Source organism: Syngnathoides biaculeatus, chromosome 7 (assembly GCF_019802595.1).
Source record: "Syngnathoides biaculeatus isolate LvHL_M chromosome 7, ASM1980259v1, whole genome shotgun sequence".
Classification (NCBI taxonomy): Eukaryota; Metazoa; Chordata; class Actinopteri; order Syngnathiformes; family Syngnathidae; genus Syngnathoides; species Syngnathoides biaculeatus.
The window spans coordinates 17,086,479-17,111,528 of NC_084646.1; the positions used below are offsets into that span (position 1 = coordinate 17,086,479).

The 25,050-nt window shown below is 40.8% G+C and overlaps 1 protein-coding gene across 7 annotated transcripts in view; it reads left to right on the plus strand.

The window, feature by feature from the left end:
• The first annotated feature begins 1,386 nt into the window (after positions 1 to 1,386).
• Positions 1,387 to 25,050, plus strand: part of abca7 (ATP-binding cassette, sub-family A (ABC1), member 7) — a 39,541-nt gene continuing 15,877 nt past the window's right edge. Inside the window, exons 1-35 of one of the 7 annotated variants that reach the window (XM_061826260.1) lie at positions 1,387 to 1,517; positions 1,765 to 1,903; positions 2,154 to 2,256; positions 3,709 to 3,867; positions 3,931 to 4,056; positions 4,282 to 4,428; positions 4,531 to 4,624; positions 5,635 to 5,776; positions 6,009 to 6,133; positions 6,806 to 6,924; positions 8,616 to 8,822; positions 8,916 to 8,999; positions 9,120 to 9,348; positions 9,432 to 9,571; positions 9,691 to 9,807; positions 9,919 to 10,116; positions 10,187 to 10,392; positions 11,272 to 11,448; positions 13,089 to 13,311; positions 13,490 to 13,711; positions 13,831 to 14,035; positions 14,387 to 14,500; positions 14,734 to 14,905; positions 15,108 to 15,239; positions 15,589 to 15,728; positions 17,048 to 17,185; positions 17,263 to 17,420; positions 18,581 to 18,659; positions 18,761 to 18,963; positions 19,196 to 19,316; positions 19,724 to 19,920; positions 22,018 to 22,082; positions 22,510 to 22,611; positions 22,749 to 22,941; positions 24,303 to 24,397. In XM_061826260.1, the coding sequence (XP_061682244.1) occupies positions 4,360 to 4,428; positions 4,531 to 4,624; positions 5,635 to 5,776; positions 6,009 to 6,133; positions 6,806 to 6,924; positions 8,616 to 8,822; positions 8,916 to 8,999; positions 9,120 to 9,348; positions 9,432 to 9,571; positions 9,691 to 9,807; positions 9,919 to 10,116; positions 10,187 to 10,392; positions 11,272 to 11,448; positions 13,089 to 13,311; positions 13,490 to 13,711; positions 13,831 to 14,035; positions 14,387 to 14,500; positions 14,734 to 14,905; positions 15,108 to 15,239; positions 15,589 to 15,728; positions 17,048 to 17,185; positions 17,263 to 17,420; positions 18,581 to 18,659; positions 18,761 to 18,963; positions 19,196 to 19,316; positions 19,724 to 19,920; positions 22,018 to 22,082; positions 22,510 to 22,611; positions 22,749 to 22,941; positions 24,303 to 24,397 (4,466 nt within the window). In that variant the 5' untranslated portion in view covers positions 1,387 to 1,517; positions 1,765 to 1,903; positions 2,154 to 2,256; ... (1 more) ...; positions 3,931 to 4,056; positions 4,282 to 4,359. Of the gene's footprint in view, positions 1,518 to 1,764; positions 1,904 to 2,040; positions 2,077 to 2,153; positions 2,257 to 3,708; positions 3,868 to 3,930; positions 4,057 to 4,179; positions 4,429 to 4,530; positions 4,625 to 5,634; positions 5,777 to 6,008; positions 6,134 to 6,805; positions 6,925 to 8,615; positions 8,823 to 8,915; positions 9,000 to 9,119; positions 9,349 to 9,431; positions 9,572 to 9,690; positions 9,808 to 9,918; positions 10,117 to 10,186; positions 10,393 to 11,271; positions 11,449 to 13,088; positions 13,312 to 13,489; positions 13,712 to 13,830; positions 14,036 to 14,386; positions 14,501 to 14,733; positions 14,906 to 15,107; positions 15,240 to 15,588; positions 15,729 to 17,047; positions 17,186 to 17,262; positions 17,421 to 18,580; positions 18,660 to 18,760; positions 18,964 to 19,195; positions 19,317 to 19,723; positions 19,921 to 21,957; positions 22,083 to 22,509; positions 22,612 to 22,748; positions 22,942 to 24,302; positions 24,398 to 25,050 lie in introns of those variants that run through there. The other 6 variants (XM_061826254.1, XM_061826261.1, XM_061826257.1 and 3 more) reach the window with 6 other exon arrangements.

The window sequence follows — 25,050 nt, forward strand, 5'->3', positions numbered from 1 at the left end:
ATACTGGACACTTTGTAATAATCCATTGCCACCTAGACAGAAACGGTTTGTCTAAGTGGAAAGCCCCCGATGTCACGCCACAGGTTTGATACCGCTCATGGTCCGCCCTTCTGACAAGATAAATGATTTGTCCTTTCTTTGTACTTTTGCACTTAACTCCTACAGCCATCGGTTCTGACCTGAAATAACCCTGCCTGGTGGCACAGATGGTGAATTTTAGAAATTGTCGCAACTATTAAAAATGTGATCACTTTACATTTCAAGTTCAAATGCTGTTTTCCGTGGCATTTCAAATTCAAATCCCAGTGGCACTAATTTACTTCCATATTTTCTGAGCCATTTGTGAGGCCAACACTCTTACAGCTGTGCTACCATGCCGCCTACATTGATTTGTGTGATGATGAATTTACTATTAAGGTCATCATGATGACTTAGAGAAATTATCCATCCATTTCCTTAGCCACTTATCCTCACGAGTGTCGAGGGGAGTGCCGGACTCTATCCCAGCTATCAACGGGCAGGAGGCAGAGTGCACCCTGAACCGGTTGCCAGCCAATCGCAGGGCCCATGGAGACAAACACCTGCACTCACAATCACACCTAGGGGCAATTTACAGTGTCCAATTAATGTTGCATGTTTTTGGGATGTGGGAGGAAACCGGAGTGACCGGAGAAAAACCACGCAGGCACGGGGAGAACACGCAAACTCCACAGGCAGGTCCAGGATTGAACCAGAATTGTACATTTGGTCCAATTTTTCTTTTATTTGTGATGAGATTGTCAGACTTGAAGATCTAGTTCAATGTTGATTGTTTTTTTTTTTTTTTTTAAGCTGCAAATCAGGACAGGCACTTTGGTTATGTAGGAACATGTCACTTTGGACTGTGGCGTGAAGTGTATTTAATTTAAGTGTATGCAGATATTTTAAGACAAATCCATGTTGAATGAGTTTCTACTTTACTCAGAGGCATTTCACATTCTGGATCACTTACATAGATACTTTTAAGAGACAAGGTACCGTACGGTAAGCTGCGGACTTTATGAAACGAAGTCCAGTGGTGAAAGTCTTCGAAGATTGTAAAAGAATAAGTAAAGCCTTCAACTTTTTTCACTAATTGATGAACTTTTGTTTTGATAAAGTCCTTTGTGTGTTTTTTTTTTTCGTTACTTACTGCAAAGCTTACCACACGGTACCGTATCTCTTCCGTGGTCCACGTGTACGTGCTACATAATGGGAAATGCCTACGATTCGAAGGTTTTGATGAAAAACGCTCGGCCTTGCTGGTTTCTGCCGATGGCCTATCAAGTGCCGGAGCTTTCCTAAATATCGGTGCTGACCAATTACGTCCCTTACCGGCTTCTTGGACTTCCGCAGGTGCAATGGCATTGGCCAATTGGCGCCGTCTCAGGGCAGGGCCTGCAAGTTTATCATTTTGCTAGAAAAAGCGAAGTGAGGAAGAGTCAATGACAAGCACCCGGAAAAATCGGCTCTAAAACGGACGTTTTCCTCTGCTACAGGTAACGGTAAAAATCAACATTTTTACGGCTGTCTGAGGTTAATGAGGTTGTTTTTAAAATATTCCACGGACAGTAACTACGTTCTATTTAACTGCTCGTTGACATTTGATAGTTGTCAATCAACAGGAACAAATCCACAAATCGAGAACAATCTTAATCAATCATTGCTGTACATTTAAACGACGACATCTTGATGAACTCTTTTAGCGCATCATAAGGCTTTTTTTTTTTCTCTCCTCTGACGAAGCTCAAAAGGCTACGTACAAAAGGATCTACAGACACGTGTTTTTGAAAACTGGCAGAGCAAAAGTGATTAGTCTCCTGCGATCAGAGGGCTTTCCGGATAAACAGAGGATTGTCAATCCTCAGCAGACCGAATTGGACACGTAAGACAACCTTCACTATAGATAAGAATAAACGTCCGTTTTCTCATAAAATAACGGGACTTCTGTGAGAATTTTCTGCTTAAATTACTACTTCCACTGGGATGTGTATTGATGAACAAGGCGTGTTGGTGTTGCAGCATTGAATTTTGAATGACAAGACACCTAGAAATGCAGTATGTATGAATCTTATAAACCTGCATCTCTCACCATGTGTCCTATTTTTTATTTATTTATTTATTTTTTTCAACAGAATGATATCCATAGAAGTCAAGTAGCTGTAGACAGTGATGGATATTCTCCAGCAGCTTGTTCTCCTGCTCTGGAAGAACATCACTTTCCGCAGAAGAAACAAGGTGCTGTCATTTATGTATTTATTTATTCATGCTTCTGATTGATTGTGACTAACAGGGTTCACTCACGATTTTCAACATTTTAAAATGAGAGCAACCCTTTCACCCCACACGATGAAGGGGGAAAAAAACATTTTGAGCGGCGTAATTGAGTTGGCTGGCTGTGGGTATGAGGCTGAGTTCTGGTCTTGGAAAAATCCTCAACCAGGAGGCTATCCAGTGGGCATGGTTGGCCATTGTCGGCCATGGCCTGCGTTTAACAGCTCGGCAGCAAAAGACGGGAATATTCAAGTCAGTACTTAGTTAAAAGTGTATCTATAGAATGTATATATAAATACAGAGAATGAACATTTGAAGATGGATTCATTGACTGATACAGATAACACTTCCAACTTACATATTTTGTCATCTGTTGACACAAACACATGCTTATAACAGATTATAAAAATGCCCGCTTTCTCCCCCACGCCCTACCTAACCTCCTTGGTTAGAGCCTAATAAAAAAAGATGCATGCAATGGTCCAAACAGCTTCCACTGGTTGAAGCACTTCCAAGTCACAGAATTTCAAAGGAAGCTGGGACAAAGTAACTGTTGGAACACCTTTCAGTATGTGTGTTGTGTTCTGTTTAGTATATGTAATATGAAGTATGTCTTATGCCCATATTTAGTCATGACTGCATAATTTCCTCAGTGGGGCTCTGCTTTGTAGCCAAATGTGTCCTTGAGTGATATGCGCATCTCTGCACGTAGGCTAACCTTGCTGAACTGTATACTGGACACTTTGTAATAATCCATTGCCAGCTAGAACCGGTTGAGACAGAAACGCTTTGTCTAAGTGGAAAGCCCCCGATGTCACGCCACAGGTTTGATACCGCTCACGGTCCGTCCTTCTGACAAGATAAAGAATATGTGCTTTCTCTGTACCTTCGCACTTCTCTCCTACAGCCATTGTCTGTAACTCATAGGTGCCCGGAATATGCTGTAAGTAAAAAGCTTTGAAGAAACTGTTCATGGTCTCCAGCCTGCATTTAGATAACCAACATTCTCACTACCTGGAATTAAACGAACATGTGTAGGAAAAAAAAAAAAAGTCCTCCAACCCATGTAATGCCGCAAACAATGTCCACGTTCTCCAAAACTGGTTGAAGCACTTCTAAGTCACTGCATTTCAAAGGAAGCCGGGACAAATCACCTCTAGAAACTTTATAAACATGTGTATTGTCTTTTTTGTTTAGTATATGTAGTATAATACTCTCAACCAAATACCATACTCTTGGGGAACCCCCAAAAAGGACTTTCTGAGACCCCTCTGCCAAGTCTGCCAAATACATGGGCAGGCTGGTTGGGTGGACTAAGCTGCACAGTCCAGGACTCTGATGAGGGTGTAGACTTGATCCATTCTTTCACAGCGATGACCAAAAATGAGATCCAACTTCCTGACTGACCTCCAACAGAGCTGGCGAGTGTAAGCCTCAAATCCCACTGACCTCCAGCAACAAGTCATGCCAATCCAGAGGCAAATCCCTGAGATTTTGCAAAGGCATCGCAACCAGGACAGCCCCACAACATCCAGGACCTCGAGGAATTCTGGGCGCTCAGACCTTGCCGCATTGGTAACCTCAACCCCAGCTTTTTTTTTTTTTTTTTAAGAGTCCTCAGACTCTGCTTCCTCATAGGATATTGATGGAGATGAAGTCATCAAAGTATGCTTGGATTGCAATCACGAGATAATCGCCGCCATTTCTACAGACAAGCTAGGCCTTGCAGACGACCTCCATCTGGGAATGTCCACAGACCCTCGTGTAAGCGGCAAGCGGTGGATGTTTTCTGCCTACTTTAATTCAGTCGATGATGCCGCCAAAGCTAGATATGTACAGAAGATCAAACTCTAAAGATATCAATCCGTATACTCTCCATGACGTTTTTTCGATAACTTCATTGTATCTTCTCCTTCATGCAATCTAATCTTTGGAACACGGAAAAATCGCTTTGCAATGTCTCTGTTTCTGCGATTTCCACATCTGTAGATGCAACAAAAACCTGGCATGATAACAATGGACAGCTGACTTCTTGTCTGCATCAATGGACCCGCAACAAGTAGCCAGATGAACAAGCGTGACATCACGTGCAACCCGGCCATTCTTCCCACAGGCTCACAGTCTGATGCTTATACTGTAGTGTACATATATTTATGTCCCTGCTACGGTACTGGGTTTTGGATGTGGACTCTCGTACAGGTCACTCAGCAATAACCCTGCATTCTCTCGCCCATGCAGATTCAACTGATTATCGAGATCCTCTGGCCGCTCTTCATCTTCGTTATCCTCATTTATGTTCGTAAGAGAAATTATCCGTATCAGCAGGGCCAATGTGAGTAATAATGTCATTGACTTTTTTTTTTTTTCTCTAAAAGCCAAAGTACAATTCACAAGTGTTGACCCATCCACTGACAAAGAATTTAACTCTCAGACACTGTCTACAATTCTTGCATTAGCAGGAGGTGACATGTTGACCACCACACTATATCTTAAAATATCCCTGAAAAAAAACCTGCATTTTTCCAGACATTAAACATCACTGAGTAGCATTTCTGACTCACAGTTGAAGCCTGTGTTCAAATCTGAATGAATATATCTTGACGTTATGTTAATTTAGTTTTTTTATCTACTGTGTATGAGTATTACATGAAGTAGTTTGCTACTGGTATTTAAGATCTATTAAGTACTATAGCATCCATCCATCCATTTTCTTCGCCGCTTATCCTCACTAGGGTTGCGGGGAGTGCTGGAGCCTATCCCAGGTGTCAACGGGCAGGAGGCGGGCTACACCCTGAACCGGTCGCCAGCCAATCGCAGGGCACATAGAGACAATCAGTCGCACTCACAATCACACTTAGGGGCAATTTAGAGTGTGCAATTATTGTTGAATGTTTTTGGGATGTGGGAGGAAACCGGAGTGCCCGGAAAAACCCTATGTAGGCATGGGGAGAACATGCAAACTCCACACAGGTGTGGCCGGGATTGAACCTGGGAACTCAGAACTGTGAGGTCAACGCATTCCAGCTGTTCCACCGTGCCGCTTAGTAGAGAATCCTTATTTTAAATTACAATGATGTACATAATATCCAAAACAATACGATTGTATTCCAGATAATCTTCATAAAAATGTAACTGCTGTATAGCATATTGTATGAGGAGAATTTGAGAAATGCAGCCAGTACTTAATGTAACAGCAGTGTATATTTATTTATTTATTTATTTATTTATTTTTTTTTTTTAATTTTTTTTTTTTTTTTATTCTCTCAGTTTCAAAATTTTGCCCAGCATCCTCAGGCTATGGTGTTCTGGCATAATCTGCTTTTTGTTTGTTTGTTTTGTCAGGTCATTTCCCAAACAAAGCCTTGCCATCAGCAGGCACGTTGCCCTGGATTCAAGGTTTCCTCTGCAACATCAACAATCCCTGCTACAGCAGCCCAACACAAGGGGAGACGCCGGGCAAAGTTGGCAACTTTGACAACTCCATGTGGGTTTACTGGCCACAAACATTGTTCTTCACAATCCATTAGAACTGTGTGCTTCATATCAGTGTTTATTGCTGACTTGAGTGACTTTGCTAGAAAATGGACTCAAGTGGCCAAACTGTTTTCTCAGAAGTTGACTGTAAAAGCAACATTGTACAGTAATCTACTGTAGATACATATAAAAAAGGATACATGCCAAAAGGCTGTTTTTTTTTTTTTTTTTTTTCCCTCCAGAATTTCTCGTGTCTTTGTTGACGCACAGATGGCTTTGGACTATGCTGCAAAACAGGATTTTTACAGCCTCCAGAGTCTGAGGAGCAACATCCAGAAGTTGGCGGAAAAACCTGGAATCTGGCCATGTATGACTCCTTGTTTGACTTGCCTTTTTACATTAGTTTTGATGTCACCTGACAGATCAGGTGACATTACAGCCCAGTTCAAACAAGCGATCGAAAATTCTTATATTTGCTCTCTTTTTGGCGGGACGGTGTCGCAGCTATAAAACGTTGGCCTCGCAGTTCTGAGGACCAAGGTTCAATCCGAGCCCCGCCTGTGTAGAGTTTGCATGTTCTCCCCGTGCCTGCGTGGGTTTTCTCCGGGCATTGGCCCTAGGTATGATTGCGAATGCAACTGTTGTCTGTCTCCGTGTGGCCTGCGATTGCCTGGCAACCCACTTAGGGCGTACCCGGTCACCTGCCTGTTGATAGCTGGGATAGGCTCCAGCAGTCCTGTGATCTTCGTGAGGATAAGCGGCTCAGAAAATGGACGGATGGATGTTTCGAATGCCTGAGTGACAATAGGTGTTATTGTTCAACACGCTAACTCACTAATACTCCAATATACCTAACTTTCAATACATTTTAAGCCTTAGCATTTGTATTGCCTCAGAATGACGCATCACGCATTCTTTAGCCATCATATGTATGTTCATTGTCATGTTTTTAACCTATTTTAATTTGCAGCTTTTTCATAATGAGCGAACTCACTTTCAGTTCTAGCCCTTACTTATTTCTCTTTATGATCCACTGAAGCTCTCCCAGTAGCAGAGTTCCTAAAAGCCAATGAGAAGTTTTCCCCCTACTTGCTCACAAAAGCGGGCCTTTCACCTGAGACTGTGAAGAAGCTGTTGAATGCCGATCTCAATTTTCAGGTACAATTTCCATAATGATCCCTGCCATCTCACAACATACTCTGGTGTCAAGTGAAATACAAGCAAATGGAATGGGAAGATTATCTTTTTTTTTTTTGCTCTACTGATGTTTATTTTATTAGTCAGTTTAGTGCGAATCCATCAAAGTTCTAGCTTCTCTGGAGTCTTACTGAAGAAAGGAGAGAATTAAAAACAAAAAAAAAAAAAAACGTAACTAAGCTTCTTTGACTGTACAAAAATGCCTCTTTGAAACTACATTCATGTTAATCTTTGTTCCACCTTCAGTGTGCCACCATTTTAATCTTCTGACATTCATGCATTTGTGACTACAGCAATGGTCCTTTTAATACAAACAACAAAACCTTAACACTTTGTTAGAATGACATGGAACTGTTAATTTGATGATAGTTTAGGAACAGTGTCGCTGAAGTCTTGTAAAACACATCAAAGGATATCTAACCGAACATAATTTGTTGTCAATAAAAATAGAGTTCCATCGATTATCCCTACACCCTTGAATTTGATGCTTTTTCCTCAAGGACCAAAACTAGATGTTAAAACTAAAGCGTACATGCATAGTAATGCATGTACCGCAATTTCCGGCCTACAGAGTGCACCGGATTATAAACCTCACCCAGTACATTTGTAAAGGAAATACCATTTGGTACATACGTAAGCCGCAAGTGTCCACATTTGAAATCCACGTTGAAACATGAAATATTTACAAAGAAAGATGGTACACAGAGATTTCAAAGTTTTAATGCCTTTGCTTATCTTAACATAGCAACAACACGATAGCACGAACAGGGCTGATTTAAAAAAAAAAAAAAAAAAAAAAAAAAAACAGCCGTGGCAGCTACACAGTAGCAACATGATAGCACTAAAAGAGCCGGACGGTTTAAAAAAAAAAAAACATACCAAATTCACTGAGACGTGGCAGAAACACGCTGGCTTGGTGCTAATGCTAGCACAGTGCTAACAGGGCCAGTTTAAAAAATATATATACCGGTAAAAATCACTGAGACACGACAAACAACATACTAGCACAGCACTAACAGGGCCTTCCTAGCATAAAAAAAACAAAAACATACCAGTAAAACTCACTTCCTCGGCACATATATTCCACCGGTCTCGTTCTTATCTTTTCCGCTCAAGTGCCCCCTTGCAGCCTTTGGAAAAAATGCACAAATTGGTCACATCACTGCATAAGCCGTAAAGTTGAAAACGTGTGGAAAAAAAAGTTGCGACTTAAAGGCGGAAATTACAGTAGTGAAGCACAAAAAAATTAACATGTTAATTTATTAATTAAAGTAAATTAACATTCAAAAGTGTGATTAAGCAAATGAAAATATTTTGATACCTTTTCAAAACACACAAAAATGAATACATTAAAAGTCTTTATTTCTACGTGCTATCAAGTTTGTGACATGCTTATGTGCCAAATTTGACTCGTGTTTGCAAAAATGGATTTTAGTTTAAGCAGTGTATTTTTCATGGAATCTTGAAATTGTTCATGCCTTTCTATGTTAGCATGTGATTTTTTTTTATTTATTTATTTATTTATTTGAAATGGACTAGCTTGAAACAGTACAGAGAACTATAGCACATTTGCACAGGTTTCCAATGAAGATAGATACTTTATGAAATGTCATAGCTGGCCATTTTAACACCTTTTTATTCCTCCCATGTAGGTTTCTTTGTTAGGACCTGAGGTGCAGCTAAAGGAACTTTTGTGCAATATAGAGGAATTTAAAAAGTTTTTGACCGTCGACGGAGGGGATGATGCGTTGGTTGACCTGCAAACTCAGTTTTGTAACCTGCCCACTGATGTCATTCAGGAGGCCCAGCGCCTCTTCATCGCTGAGCTGGACACGACTACGCTCGCCAAGAAATTCATGGTTTGAGAAATAGGAAAATAAATCAAATGATGACCTTTTATTACATTGCCAAATAAAACACTATATTCAAGGTATTGATTGTTTTCCATCTAGTCCGGTATCACCCCTGTGGACCTGTTAAGCTTTGGCCTATCCACCGATGACATTTCTAAAGAGTTGGTTGACATCATGACTGTTGTAAGTGCATGCAAACGGAACTGCAGAGGAAAATTACCCGCGCATCAATTGTTCTTTTGCTTCCCTTTTTGTTGCATTGTCACAACTCACATCTTTTTACCTCTGTACCCCCCCAACCAGTTCGCATCCCTCACCAGCTTCACGGACATCAGCAAGGAATTCCGGCTGCTGTCTAAGGGGAACGATTCCAGGGAAAGTTTCCAGGCATTCTCAAGGATCATATGTAATCGTTCTGAGATGACCGAGAAGCAAATTCAGTCTTTAAACTGGTATGAAGACGACAATATAATGTCATTCATGAGAAAAGGCGGCTCGGAAGACACGGACAACGGCCCTCATAATCACAGCAGTCAGTAAAACACTCAATTAGTAAACTAGTGTGTTGTCGGGTGTCGTGACTATTTAAATGTTCTCATTTTCCCTGCCTAAAAGATACTTTCTGCAAGAGTTTGATTCAAGGTATACAAATGAATCCCCTGTCCCGTATTGTATGGGGAGTAATTAAACCCATTCTCACGGGAAAACTGCTCTATGCCCCAGACACTCCTGCAGTTCAACAAGTTATGAGAGAGGTAAACTGTAGAGACTTTAAAAAAGATGTTGTAGAATCATCAGTCAAATATTTGTGTCCTGAACAGTTTAAATGCATATCATGAAATGGGCTCCATTCCTGCATTTCTGTTAACTGAAGGTGAACAAAACTTTTCAAGACCTTCAGATCTTCAGGGAACTGAATGAGGTTTGGTTGGAGGTGGGGCCAGAAATATTAAGAATCATGGAGACCAGACTGGAGATTCCACTACTGCAGGTTTGACTCAATAAACTATTTAATCTGTTCATCAAAGCTTATGTCTTCACAACACTTAACGTGCAATTTTACGTGTGTTTGTTTTAATGCATGCCTGTGTGGCCGGAGCAGGGTTTGCTACAGTTGCCCAACATTGCAACACCAGTCAACCAGCGACTGGAAAAAACGCCGTGGACAGCATCACAAATAGCTCATTTCTTGTCCAGTCCTTCACCAGACACACCGAGGAATAGTGGCAAAAATTCAACCTGGCGGGATATCTACCAAGATCTCAACTCCACCATCACCTATCTTGCACAAGCCACAGAGGTTTACATCTTGCGATGGAAATTTGAGTTCTGCTGAGATCACATGCACAACTCTGTCTCCTCTCTGACAGTGCTTCTTCTTCAACAAATTGGAGGGGTTGACGAGTGAAGATCAGCTGATCGGCAGGGCTTTGGAGCTCCTGGATGACAGACAATTTTGGGCAGGTGTGGTGTTTGTGCTTCCCAACACTTCGTCTGCTGAGCTGCCGCCCAACATCATTTACAAGATTCGAATGGACATCGATGATGTTACCCGCACTGATAAAGTCAAGGAGAGGTAATCAGATGCTTCTTGAAGCTGTGGCAGAGGAAACATTTTCAATTGCCTTGTAAGATGAAAAAGTGAAATGTCTTGTTAACAGGCAAATGTGAAAACATGAAAAAAAAAAAAGTCAAGTTTATAAAATTTGGCTGAAAAAAAAAATTGTTCTCTCCCCTCTCAAACGTTAGCCATTCTTACTGAATGAACCGAAACCACCACGAGCTCCACCGTCAAATCATCAAATACCTCTATAACAAACATGGTAGAAAACGTGCTATTTCATCTACCTTTTAGACATAAATCTGCTTTCTGAAACCTTCACATACCGTATGTTCCGCACTATACGGCGCACCTAAAAACTTTATAATTTTCTCAAAAGCCAACGGTGCGCCTTTATAATCCGGTGCGCCTTATACGTAGATCAATATTGAGCCTTTAGTGCAGCTCCATCTAATGGATGCATAATGTAACCCCAGCCTCCTCTGTAGCGTCTATTCTATGTGCCTTATATATGAAAATTTTTTAAAATATGCCATTCATTGAAGGTACGCCATATAATACGGAAAATACGGTAATTACATGTTTGAGCCACAAAAATATTTGGGCTAAAAACCTCCAATGGCTGGAATACGATCCCAAAACTGACTACCCCAGAGTTATCAGTCTTCATATTTTTCAGCAATTATCTTCAACATATTATATAATGTACAGTATCAAAAAAAAAAAAGTCTCTGAATTCACTAAAAGCCGATTAACCCAATTTCAATAATGTAATTTGATTAATTTGGGGGTGTAACATCTCCCAATTTTCCCATTTTACTTTATTGTATTTTTTGTACAATTTCCGAGGGATGCTGATTCTTGGTGTTTGTTTTTTTTTTTTTTTTGCTCCAGGTTTTGGGAGCCTGGTCCAGAAGCTAACCCAACAAACGACATGCGCTACATTTGGGGCGGCTTTGTGTATGTTCAGGACCTGGTGGAAAAAGCTGTGTCCTATGTTCTTACAAATGTCGAACAAAACATTGGCATCTACGTTCAGCAAATGCCATACCCCTGCTTTGTGGATGATCTGTAAGTTTTGTCTTTAGTATCAAAATTTAGTATGTTACAATTTTAAACCCTTTTTCTACACAATATTTGTCAGACCGCTGTAGATTTAATGCTTATTATTTTGTGTTTGTATGTGTAGAAGTTTACTGTATTACACTGAGAGGTCGTAAGTATTTTGCTTGCGTTACTCGGCTACAATACTGGAAACAGTTCTGGTTTATGATTAATTCAAAGGTGCGTTGTTAACTCTTTCAAGGAATGTAATCATTTCTTGAAAATAATGGACAAAAAGTCAAGAGAGCCCATTATATTTAGCTATGGATGAAAAGTAAAAAAATACAATCACATTGTATAGTAAATAGAGTAGGGGGGGGGTATACATATACATTTTGATATGATATTTGATGTCTCATGATACACTTATATAAACTACAGTAAAATGCGTAAACTTACCTCAGATGGTGGTCGGGGACGGAGGGGCGTTGCATTTTACGATCGTTAGTGTAACATATCAATAAATATAAACTAATGAAACTACGTAGTACAATCGTATTGGGCACATTTAAAACTCAAACGAGACCGCACACAATTTTTAAATGCTCACTTTTTTCCAAAGTGCCCTTTCGCTCATTTCTACGTAGTTTGAGCTCTCGTTTTGATTCCGACCTGACGCTATGAAGAGCTGCAACAGATTGTAGCCAAACGGAGGGAAGATGCTGCCCTGGTAGCACGGTGGACCTTCCCCTCAAAGTGCTGACGACAATGAGGAATAAAGGGATTAAAAAAAATGTTTCTTCACAAGCTCCATAAATGGCACAGAGGATGACATGCTGTGGGAGCAAGATGGGATCACTGTTCATGAATGTAGGAGGGACCAGAACTGGAGTCATTAATAATGAGTTTGACAGTGATGCACCAAAGATAGCTACGATGGATATTTTTGAGATTGGAGATGAGTCTGATTCTTCTTTTGAAGTCTTGGCCAAGGTTGTGTATTGTCATGGATAAACTGCACTATGCACAAACATTTTGTGCACAAATATTTCAACAATATTGAATAACAATATTTAATGCACAAAATGTTTGTGTTAAATAATGTGGTTTATTTATTTAAGACTGTAATATGTGTTATCAACAGTATTAATAAAATGTCATGCCATTGTTGAGCATTTATTTTAGTTGGTATAAGAATTCTGTTCTGACAATTCCAAGGAAAAGGACAAGCGTGTCCTGTGGCCTGTCCCGAGACATCTATTACCGCTCCATCAGTACATGCACAAAGATTATTATTATTATTGTTAATGATGACTTTGAAAAACAAGTACAAACATTAAAAATGCCAACCAAGCAAAATAGAAAGAGATCATTCCTAATATTTTGAGCATACGGATAGCAGCAAATTAGTGGTGCGTGTTGTACAGTGGTAGAAGGGACTTCCTGTTTTTTTTTTTTTTTGTCAACTTTAGGCGTGTGCATTATACTTCTGGACACATTATACTTGAGAAATTACTGTAATTTTCCTCCGGCTTTTGTCTTACATCTCAAGAGATGGTGCAAGTGGATATGTTCTGGCTATTGGGTGCACTGTATTCAACTAATACAGGATTATATATATTTTTGTGATTGCTTTCACCAACTAATACTACATCTGGTTCTCACAGTTTTCTTCGAGTGTTGAATCGCACCCTTCCGCTTTTCTTGACACTGGCCTGGATCTATTCTGTGGCAATCATCATTAAGGGTGTGGTTTACGAGAAGGAAGCCAGGCTAAAGGAAACCATGAAGATAATGGGCCTCAGCACAGGGACACTGTGGCTCAGCTGGTTCATCAGCAGTCTCGTGCCCTTCCTGCTGTCTTCTGCACTCCTTATTACTCTTCTCAAGGTGAGAAGAGCTCATTCCGACATCGGCCATATTTGACGGAAATAACAGAATGGAATAGTCGGGTCAGGCTAAAATACACAATCAATTGTTGTCAAGTTTTAGAAGCAGTGTGATCCTTGTGTGGGGTGTAATTAATGACCAGGTGTTAAAATACATTTCCATGTCCTTCTCCCTCTAGTTGGGTAACATCCTCCCATACAGCAACGTGGTCGTCTTGTTTTTTTTCCTGACGGCCTTTGCAACTGCCACCATCACGCAGTGCTTCCTCATCAGTACTTTCTTCTCCAAGGCCAACATGGCTGCTGCATGCGGGGGGATCATATACTTTAGCCTCTACCTTCCATACATACTGTTTGTGGTGTGGCAAGACCGTGTCACAACCACTCTTAAAGTGTTCGCTGTAAGTCAGTCATTTGAATGTCGTACGTACTCAACCCAATGGTGTAAATTTGCTAAATATACGTAATTTATAGCTGAAACAAAAGTTTAATTTAAGTACTTTCAATCTACTTTTTCCAGAGTTTTCTGTCTCCTGTGGCCTTTGGGTTTGGCTCTGAGTATTTCACTCAATATGAGGAGCAAGGTGTTGGGATCCAGTGGAACAATTTGCAGTCCAGTCCAGTGGACGGTGACCATTACAATTTTGCTGCAGCCATCGTGATGCTTTATGTGGATGCCGTCGTCTATGCTGGAGTGGCCTGCTACATCGAAGCTGTATTCCCTGGTATGATTGCATTTAGCTTTATTTTCTGTACATAAATGTTTATGTAAATGCAACTTGCATTTCAAGCCAATAACTCTTCAGCACTACAATAAATAGAAAAATCCTGTAACTTTACACTATTTTTGGTAGTTGCGTGTGAGTATAGAGTACCTCTTAGGTAGGGAAGTAGACAATGTTCTTACATTGTCGTAAGCGTGTAATTTCACTAAACAAAACAATTGGAATTTTGAGGCATGAATTGTTTGTATGCTGTTTAGCTCTATCAACTAGTATTAATACTATGACAAAAAATGCTTTGACTCTGGAATTACAATAATAATTCATTCATGGGTGGACAATTGTGTGCTTCAGGTGAATATGGCGTGCCTCGGCCATGGTACTTCCTCTTTCATATCAACTATTGGAAAGGAATTCCGCTGGAGGATGACATTCCAATCCCCTCCGCCCCTGAGGAGCAGCGTAAAGGTGAGACTAAAAACTGCCACGTGTGTATTTATTATTTAAATTTCCTTTTTTTTGTTAAATTGGTTATATCTTCTTTGAGATCTCATTGATTCCACTAGCAGGCAGCTACACCTTAAGGACAAAAATCATTGCATACTGTGTTTAGAATATTGACATTTTAACACTAACATGGTGTGTTGAGGTATGCAGTTCATGGTCTGTTCATAACAATTATGTGTATGTACTCTATGTAGATTGCATTGAAGCAGACCCAAGTAACCTCGTTCTTGGTGTCAACATAAGTAACCTGGTGAAAATCTACAAGAAAGGAGCCAAGATGGCCGTCAACCACCTCAACCTGAAATTCTATGAGGGGCAGATTACCTCATTTCTGGGTCACAACGGAGCAGGAAAAACTACTACCATGTACGAGCAGATTGATTTTTCCAGTGTTTCAGTGGTATTTCTCTGATTTCAAGCAGAAGCCACTTCTTTTAACGAGCGCAGCCCTTTCTTCAAGCTGTAAAACCGAAATACTTGTTTGTATTTATTTACGAGACATAATTAAATTCTTCTGACTGATTTCAATTCAAAGCGTCTGTACTAATCACAAAAATGTGTGTGTCAGATCTGTCCTGACGGGTCTGTTCCCACCCACCTCCGGGACTGTTTACATTCATGGGATAGACATCCTCCAAGACGTTGACACCATCCGAAAGACCCTCGGAATTTGTCCACAATACAATGTCCTGTTTGATACGTAAGAATTTTTTATATAAATAAATTATCTATCTATCTATGGAAGGAAAGGGAAATGACTCCATGCTAAATTTGACTGAAGAGTTATCCTCTCCTGATACCAAATTATGGTTTCAGAAACACAAAACACTTAAATATTTTGATATACTTAAGGATATGCGTGAAAATCATGATGTCCCAAAAATGGGACGCTGCCCACGAATGGGTTAAGTTCACCTGTAAAGGTACTGTAATAGTGCATTTTAGGTTCATCCTCAAATCACGGCTGAAAGATCAGTTTCCCTAACTTTTTAGGAGTGTGATCATGAGGAATGAAACATTTGATTAATCCCCAGAATTGTCTATTACAGTCTGACGGTGGAGGAGCATATATGGTTTTATGGACGTCTGAAGGGTATGTCTGAGGAAGAAGTGAAGGCCGAGTTAGACTCTTGGCTTGAAGATGTCGGACTGCTTCATAAACGGCATGAGCCGACTATCAACCTCTCTGGTAAACTCATATTTTTACAGTATGAATAAAAAGAAAAGTTAAAACTGTCAGTACGATTTGACAGTAGTATGTGATCACATAATTTTAACATAATTTTCAAGTTTTCAAAATGGAGATCCAAATGATTAAGCACAACATAATTTCAAGTCACGTTTTACAGGACTGAAAATTTGTTGAATTTGAAGCATTTTGAAAACATATTTACTGGAATCACAATTTAATTGAAACACATTTTACAGATTTGAATATAAGAAAACCACATTTGATAGAAGCTATGCAATTCTCGACTCTAAATTGCCCTTAGGTCTGATTGTGAGTGCGAATGGTTGTTTCTATGTGCCCTGCAGTTGCCTGGCAAGCAGTTCAGGGTGTACCCCATAGGTGCCAAACTCTGGCCAATTTGGCCCGAGGTGTAATTATATTTGGCCCGTGAAGCAATTTTAAATTAACATTAGAGCTGGCCCGCCGGTATTACAAGTATTACACACTTGTATGGTTCCATATTAAAAGACTCGTTTGTTCAACCTCGGCCCGTGGCTTTGTTCAATTTAAAATTTTGGCCCACTGAATTTGAGCTTGACACCCCTGGTGCATCCCATCTTCCCCAAATACACCCCCCCCCCATACATAGCTGGGATAGACTCCTGCACTCCAGTAACTCTTGTGAGGATAAGCAGCTCAGACAATGGATGAATAAAAAATTCTGACAGCAATTGAGATTGTATATATTTTGAGAGTTCATAAACAGCAGCTATAGGAGAATATCCATCCATTTTCTTTGCTGCTTATCCTCACGAGGGTTGCGGGGAGTGCTGGAGCCTATCCAAGCCGTCAACTGGCAGGAGGCAGGGTACACCGTGAACTGGTTGCCAGCTAATCGCAGGGCACATGGAGACAAACAGCCGCACTCACAATCACACCTAGGGGCAATTTAGAGTGGCCAATTAATTCATGTGTTTGGGATGTGGGAGGAAACCGGAGTACCTGGAGAAAAAACATGCAGGCGCTGGGAGAACATACAAACTCCATACAGGGATGGCTATACTTATCCACCATGCCGTCCTATGGGAGAATATTCAGCCTTAAAATATAACTGCTGTCAAATCAAGATTCCTACGTTAAAATCTAACTTTAACTGTGAAGCTCTTGATTTCAGTAAATTACCTCCGGACATTGCAAACTAAAAATTTTATAATTTGGAACAATGCATTAGAATTTTTTTTTTTCACAAAAAATACTGTTGAGAGGCTTGTTCACAAACATTCAAATCTTGCTCTAACAATTCATAACCCCTTTAATATCTCTACTTCTGCTATCAGGTGGCATGAAGAGGAAGCTGTCGGTGGCAATTGCATTTGTCGGAGGTTCTAAGGTGGTTGTTTTGGATGAACCTACAGCAGGGGTGGACCCGTACTCCCGGCGCTCTATTTGGGACATGTTGCTAAAATACCGCAAAGGTGAACTGAAACACCAATTTCACCAGTGGTGAAAACCCTAATAACAATGAATGCGTTTCATTATCTTTTTCTGCCAGAGCGAACCATCATCCTCTCCACTCACTACATGGACGAGGCAGAGTTACTTGGTGATCGCATTGCCATTATCTCCCAAGGAAGGCTGCGCTGCTGCGGCTCACCGCTCTTTCTTAAATCTAAACTGGGATCTGGCTACTCCCTGACTGTGGTAAAAAAGGTATCAGCACTTTTATTGATTTTTTTTTTTTTTTTTTTTTTTTTTTTTAAATTTTAGTATGTATCAGTACAGGCGGAAAAGTGGCTCAGCTGGTAAAGCGTTGGCCTCACACTTCTGAGGTCCCAGGTTAAAAACCGGACCCGCTGTGTGGAATTTGCATGTTCTCCCCATGCCTGCGTGGGTTTCTTCTGGGCACTCCAGTTTCCTCCCACATCCCAAAAGCATGCAACATTAATTGGACACTCTAAATTGTCCCTCGGTGTGATTGTGAGTGCAGCTGTTTGTCTCCATGTGCCCTGCAATTGGCTGGTGACCAGTTCAGGGTGTACCCCTCCTCCTGCCCCGTTCACAGCGGGGATAGGCTCCAGCACTCCCAATGACCCTCGTGAGGATAAGTGGCAAAGATAATGCATGGATTGATGGATGTATCAGTACAAGGATGAAACAGAAGTGTAATTCTGTTCCAACACTTAAAAGTCCCTTTGAAGTGAAAATAGAAACATCTTGTGAATGCTGAAATCGCACTCCACTCAACTGTCAAATGGATTCTTCCATCTAGCATTTTTTTGTAATAGCAATGGAGGCTCATTCAATTTGTTACTTCTTCAACTGGTGTTGTGTAGGTGTGTAGGTCCACACAACAGACACTACAAGTTAACTGTTTATTAAAGACCTGGCAGACATTATTTACTCTGTGCTTCACACTACATGACATTTGAGCACATGCTTTAGACTAGTTATGTACTGTAACCACAATGCATTGCCTTTCAACAAGAGTAACAGAAAATACATAACACTTGGGTATTTTAAACATGACACTAAGCTGTTGTATAAATTGTGGGGAATCCAGGGAAGATCCATCTAATGCACACAGTTCTTCCGGTATATAGTGGGGGGGGGCCTCATGCTAGACTGAAATACTGAAAAAGTTAAGGCTGACATAATTAAGTCCGACACAGTTGTCAATCTTTCTGCATCTTTTCAGGAATTGTCTTGAAATGTGTTTAATATGTTTACGAGCAAATATTTGAATTAACTTTGTAGGGTCTTTAATTTTTCCTTTATAATGTCAGTGTTGAGTTTTGATTGATGCTGAAAGTCACAAGATATCAAAGAAATATTGTGTGAAAACGAATCAGTGGACGTGTAATGTGTTTCAGGAGAGCGATTTATTAAGAAATGGAGACGTATCCACCGTACACAATGGAGACACTCGTCTGGGAAAGTGGGATACCTCATGTGAGTGTTCAATGGAAATCTAATGTGTTAGGGAGATCATTATTGTGATTGTTTTATTATTTTGACATGTACTGATTGGGCTCTTTTTTTTTTTTTTGTAGCGATGGCTCCACTGCTGTCCCTGGCACAGCGCCACTTTCCTGGTGCCAGTCTGGTAGAGGAGTCACATTCTGAAGCGGTGATAAATCTACCCCAGAGATCCATCGAAAGCAGAAGCCTGGCTGTCTTCCTGTTTGAACTGGATCAGAATCTGAGTGACTTTGGAATTAGCAGCTATGGCTTGTCTGACAGTAAACTGGAGGATGTAAGTAAATTTCTTCCCCCATAAAAACACGTTTGCAGACTGTCATATTCATACCAAAGCAACAGGTGGTGCTATAACTATCCTAAATAACTGAAAGGGATAAGTTATTTATGGAAACCCTTTGACGTAAATTTCGTTTTAACTTCCGATCAAAAACCCAAAACTAACAATCTCCTAATTCCAATACTACTACACTGTGTAAAAAAAAAAGAAAAATTAATATCTTTTCCAGATCTTTCTACAAGTGGCAGAAGAAACTGAAGTTAATGCAGAACCAGAGCTGCAGCCTGATGATCCTCAGCAAGCGCAAAAGAAGAACAAACATGGGCATCATGGAGAAGAGCTCAAGATAGGTGTGTGTGTGTGTGTGTGTGTGTGTGTGTGTGTGTGCGCATGTGTGCGTGCGCGCGCGTGCACTTAGCAAAGCACATTGCCCTTGAGTTCCCCATTCATTTTGTGTGCGTGTGTGCACGTGCGCTGAGGGGGCTTCAGTGTGCTTTGACGTGAGGCCGAGCACGTCCTTCAGACAGAGGGTGTCTGATGCTAAGCATCGCTTTGTCAGATAGAAAAAAAATCTTGTCCGTGAGGTCATCTTAAAACTTCTCAAATGTTTATGAATCAAAAAAATGTTTGGACTGAGGAAAAAATAAAGGCTTACCTTTTACTTTTAGAATGTTTTGCTCTTTGATGAGTTCAAATCTATTGATAAACGTCGACGCTATTGTGTGATGACATATCCGTTGAAAATGTTCCGTAACAGAACCTGAGGAGACCGACCTGCCAAGCGGAGCTGGGCAATGTGCTTTGACCCTGACTGGATGGGACCTGACCCGGCAGCATCTGAGGGCCCTCTTTATCAAACGATGGCTGTATGCTCGCAGGAGTCGTCGAGGCATCTTTGCTCAGGTGAACAGAAAGAACACAGCAGAGGAAATGTCTTCCACTATTAAGGAGAAGGTATTCTTTCCCATTCATTAATCCGATCTGTGTCACTCAGAAATGATAAAGCGTTCCCCTGCTCTATCATGTTTCTTTGTAAATATATTTTTTAAGGAATTTTACAAAACACGAGCTGTAATGCCCTCACATGTGGGAGAGGAGAACCACAGTTGACAATGCACTTTTCAGCTGTTTGATTGCTTCTAAAACTATAAACACTCATATCCGCTGCAGTTCTCAGCCAGACACTCATGCAGACTCGCCGATGTCACATCACCTCACCAGGCCACACCTCTGAAAGGCACATGTGTGGAGCCACTACAAACGGTGGTCAAATTCATTTTTGTCACTGTCCACATGGCAATTATGACATCCCTGGTAGGGCCGCTACACATACAAATGAAAGATTACTTCATGTACTGTAATTAGATATCGGATACTCATCCCATTGCTTAATAGCCAGTTTTGAAAACATCCACATCTTTGCCGCTTATCCTCACGGTTGTGCTGGAGCCTATCCCAGCTATCAACGGGCAGGAGGCAGGGTACACCCTGAACTGGTAGGCACATAGAAACAGACAAGTGCTGCACTCACAATCACACAGAGGGGCAATTTAGATTGTCAAATTAATTCATGTTTTTGGGATGTGGGAGGAAACTGGAGTGCCCAGAGAAAACCCATGTAGGCACGGGGAGAACATGCAAACTCCACACAAGCAAGGTCGGGATTCAACCCAGGACCTCAGAACTGTGAAGCCAACTCTTTACAGCTGCTCCACCCTGCTGCTGTCTTGAAATCAGAAGCCTATAAAAAACATTTTTTTCAACAGTTACATTTCTATTCAAAATGGGATTGATGAGAAAAAATATTTGCAAATATCTCCTTGGTATTACTGTATACCAGAACAGTGAGCAATTTTTATTTGCTTTTGCAGGCTACATAAAATGATGTGGCGGGTCGAATCGAATCGAATTTGACACCTGTGCACTACAATATGTATGGTAGTGGGTTAGTGCGTCCTAACTTAGCCTTGTTGCATGAACTGATGAAGCCTCATAAGGTGAGAGGTAAAACGTCTTCTAAGACAAGCAGAACAGTCCAGTTGCGATTGATTAAATCATAGGTGTCAAACTCAGGCCCGATTTGGCCCGCGGGGCAATTTCAAATTAATATTAGAGGTGGCCTGCTGGTATTACAAGTGTTACACACTTGTTTGGTTCCATATTAAAAGGTTCATTTGTTCAACCTTGGCCCGCGGCTTTGTTCAATTAAAAATTTTGGCCCACTGTGAATTTGAGTTTGACACCCCTGGATTAAATGCTCTGACAGTGAAATGATCTGGATGAATTAGAATATTCAAAGGCCTTCCATACAGTATTTTCAATACATTTGATGCACACATTTCTGGGGGGCATCCAATGATAAAATAAAAAAAAAGAAATATACATATAAAACAAAAATGTTGAAGCCAGATATTTTCATACACTGAAAAAAACACCCATTTCATTTTTTGTCTCACTGAAGTCCATCCACCAATTTTCTTAGTCGCTTATCCTCACAAGGATCGCGGGGAGTGCTGGAGCCTATCCCAGCTGTCAACGGGCAGGAGGCGGGGTACACCCTCAACTGGTTGCCATGCCAGCCAATCACAGGGCACATTGAGCATGTTTTTGGGATGTGGGAGGAAACCGGAGTGCCCGGGGAAAACCCACGCAGCCATGGGGAGAACATGCAAACTCCACACAGGCGGGTGCAGGATTGAACCCGGGACCTTCGAACTGTGAGGCCAACGCTTTACCAGCTGACTCACCGTGCCGCCTTTCTGAAGTCAAATCAGAGTAAAATTATTTAATTTTGTTTAATGCCACAATAATGAGATAATTTCTTTTGAATATTTTGTATGTAAACGGTGCCTTCAACCGTATGCATGTGTGTAAAGATACACTATTACACGTTGTCGCTACATGGCAGGTTTTCACTGATTGCATGAGGGTCGAGAAGGTGTCCCCTGCAATAAACGGGGGTTCACTCACTACTCTGTTTGTGTGCTACAGATTGTTCTGCCGGCTGTGTTTGTGCTGGTCGCCCTGATGGTCTGTCTTATTGTACCAAAGTTAGGGAAGTACCCACCGCTGGAGCTCCACCCTTGCATGTATGGAGAACAGTACACCTTCTTCAGGTATACTTAAAATAGTCACCCAAGTTGGTCTGTGCTTGCTTGCTTAATTTAAGTGCATGAAAATGGAATTTCTTTTATTGATCAGCAGAGGGGACTTGTAACTACAGTACTGTACTTTGCTGTAAATAAGTTGCTTCTTCACACTGTGCTCGACAGCATGTTGGGTTTTGCGATAGCATCAAAGATTCTGACAAGTACCAAATGAACTCATCTGTACTGCTTTTACTTTTTTTGGAGGGACTTATTTTGATATGGTATGTAAAAAAATGATTTATGTGTGATTGGAAATGGAATTGAAAAACAAATGTATAAAAAATAAAGTGCTGAATATTCTCCGTTACCTTTCATTTTTATTGGTGGGGCACATCACCCTCGTACGACGCAGTATTTTATCTTTGCACTTTAATCCGTGGTCACATATTTACAGCAATGATGTTCCTGGAGATCCAGCCCTGGAGAAGCTACTGGAAGCTGTTATGGACATGCCAAGTTTTGACACCAAGTGTATGGAGAAAGAGAACAGCCCCACGTAAGATTCAAATGCTCAAAAACATTTGCGGTAAAAATTAGGGAACCTTTATACTTACACTCAACCCTGCAGTGGCTCTGTTTGTGCTGGACTGCAATTGGTGCTTCCACATTGTCCACTGTCCCGTGTTACTACAGGAGCCACAAGCCTGACAGCAAAAAGGAAACTTTGTTCAGACGGCCTCAGGTCCCCCACTCTACTTGGCAAATGTTCGCCAAAGGCAACTGGAGCATGGAGATGCCTTCTCCTAACTGTGAGTGCAGCACAAAGGAGATTCTACGAATACTCCCAGAATGTCCAGAGGGAGCCGGCGGACTTCCACCTCCACAGGTTAGTGCAGGGGTGCACAAACTATGGCCCATGGGCCAAATCGGGGCCATTTATCATTTCAATCCAACCTGGCAAAGATTAGTACAGAATCACTCACATCATGGCTCCATTCATTTGACCTTGTCCTGTAATACGCAGCGATAATTTGGCTGCCCTGTACTTAGTCTGTTACTACTCTGAACCCTTCACCAACCATAAGAGTGCGAAAGAAAAGAAAAGTTGACAGTGAGTGGCACGTGTTTAGTAATGAATGGAGTACAAAGTGCATTTTTCACTGCAGTTCCAAGATAGGAACTGATGGCTACGGCTCAGCGGTTGAAATCAGTTTTGTAGGCTCAACAAACCACTTTTATATGACAAACTGCAGTTCAGGATTCTATCACATAAGACCCTGAAACAGCACCACGGGAACTTCATATTCAAATTGATTGATCCCAAATCTGATACTATCTTAAAAGTTTTATCCTTCATTAAGCACAGCGAAATTTCCCCAAATTCAGAAGATGGCACAGAGGATACTGGTGGTGTTTACATCCTGGTATGCATGTGAACAGACTTAGTACGATGAACACCAACAAAATGTCCTACAGATCCCAGCTGGGTGATGAACACCTCAGATGTGTTTTGGGAATTGCACCAAACTTTGATGCACTTATGACCAAAACAACACTGTTCCCATTAAAAGTAAATTTAAGTATCGACACTACAATAGCCATTTTTTTAGATGTATTTTTGATATGTAAGCATGTGGTCCAGGGCTGGCCCGCCTGTCAAATTTTCTGTCTATATGGACCATAAGCCAAAATGTTTCCTCACCTCTGGGTTGGTGTGAAGTCATGATTTTGCATCCTTACTGATTCACGTGGATCCAACATTTGTTGACAGTAACAACGGATGTTTACTGATTGAAGTCAATATTGCATGAATTCTTGCGCTCATTATATTTTCAAAGAGCAAAATTATTTTTCAGCCTGAAGATGTTTTGTGTTAAAATAGTCACACATCTAATTGGATTGCTCTGATGTGATCGCTATTCTGGTCTCAGCCCCTATGGAGCATTTTTATATTAATACAATCCTCTCTGCATTTTCTTTGTTTCTTTAGTTACACAGCTACAAACACTGAGATAAATATAGATCTTTAATGTGCCCCGGAGGGGAAATTCATGTGTGCGCCCTACTGCAAATTATTTAAGAAATCTAAACACTGCAGCAATAAATGAGGGTGGTAAAAATGCATTGAAAAAAAATAACTTGTTTGTAAACAACTTTTTATTAATGAAGTGTGAGCAGCAGATAACGGGTATTGTGTGTATGATGTCAAATGTTTTCCGATTTCACCTTATTTAATTGAAATTTCAGGTCAAGAGGGGTAATGGTCTTATTCTGCAAAACATGACAAGCTACAACGTGTCAGATTACCTGGTGAAGACCTACTCACAACTTCTTAAAAAAAGGTACGGCAAATCAGATATAATGTAATATTTATTTCCTATTGTATTCAACTTTAGACTTTTTTTAATTGAAATTAATGGAAAATGCATTTAATATTTTTTTTCCGTATAAGACATTAAAGGCAGGTAAAGGGAATCGTTCTACTTTAATCACGGTGATCAAATAGTATTATGGTGTTTTCTCAGGTAGAAAATTTCCTCAGTACATGACTGTAAGAGACCTTAAAGGTCAAGTGTCATCCCTATAAACATTCTGAAATAGATATTGTAACGAAAAATACATATAACATTATTCACTTCAATGTCTATATGAAAAAATAAATATGAGCGGAGAGTGCGTCATCCATGCGCAAAGTTGCGAAAATGCAATTCAACGACATCCAAGTGGTCATATTGGCTGTCCATGACGTCACCCTGGACATTCGCCAATGAAAACACGTGGTGGACAAACTATGGCGGACACACACGCCCCTTCTGACACGGAAGCTCTTTTCGAAGAAGAGAACATCACACAACCGAGTGAAGTTACCGGAGCAATATTGCCGTATTGTTTCGAGCCATATTCAGATGATATGCGATCACGGCCAAACCGCCTCCCTGTCCGATCCATTCCCGCGGTGGAAATAAGCCATCGCGGCCCGGGGTGGCTTATCATG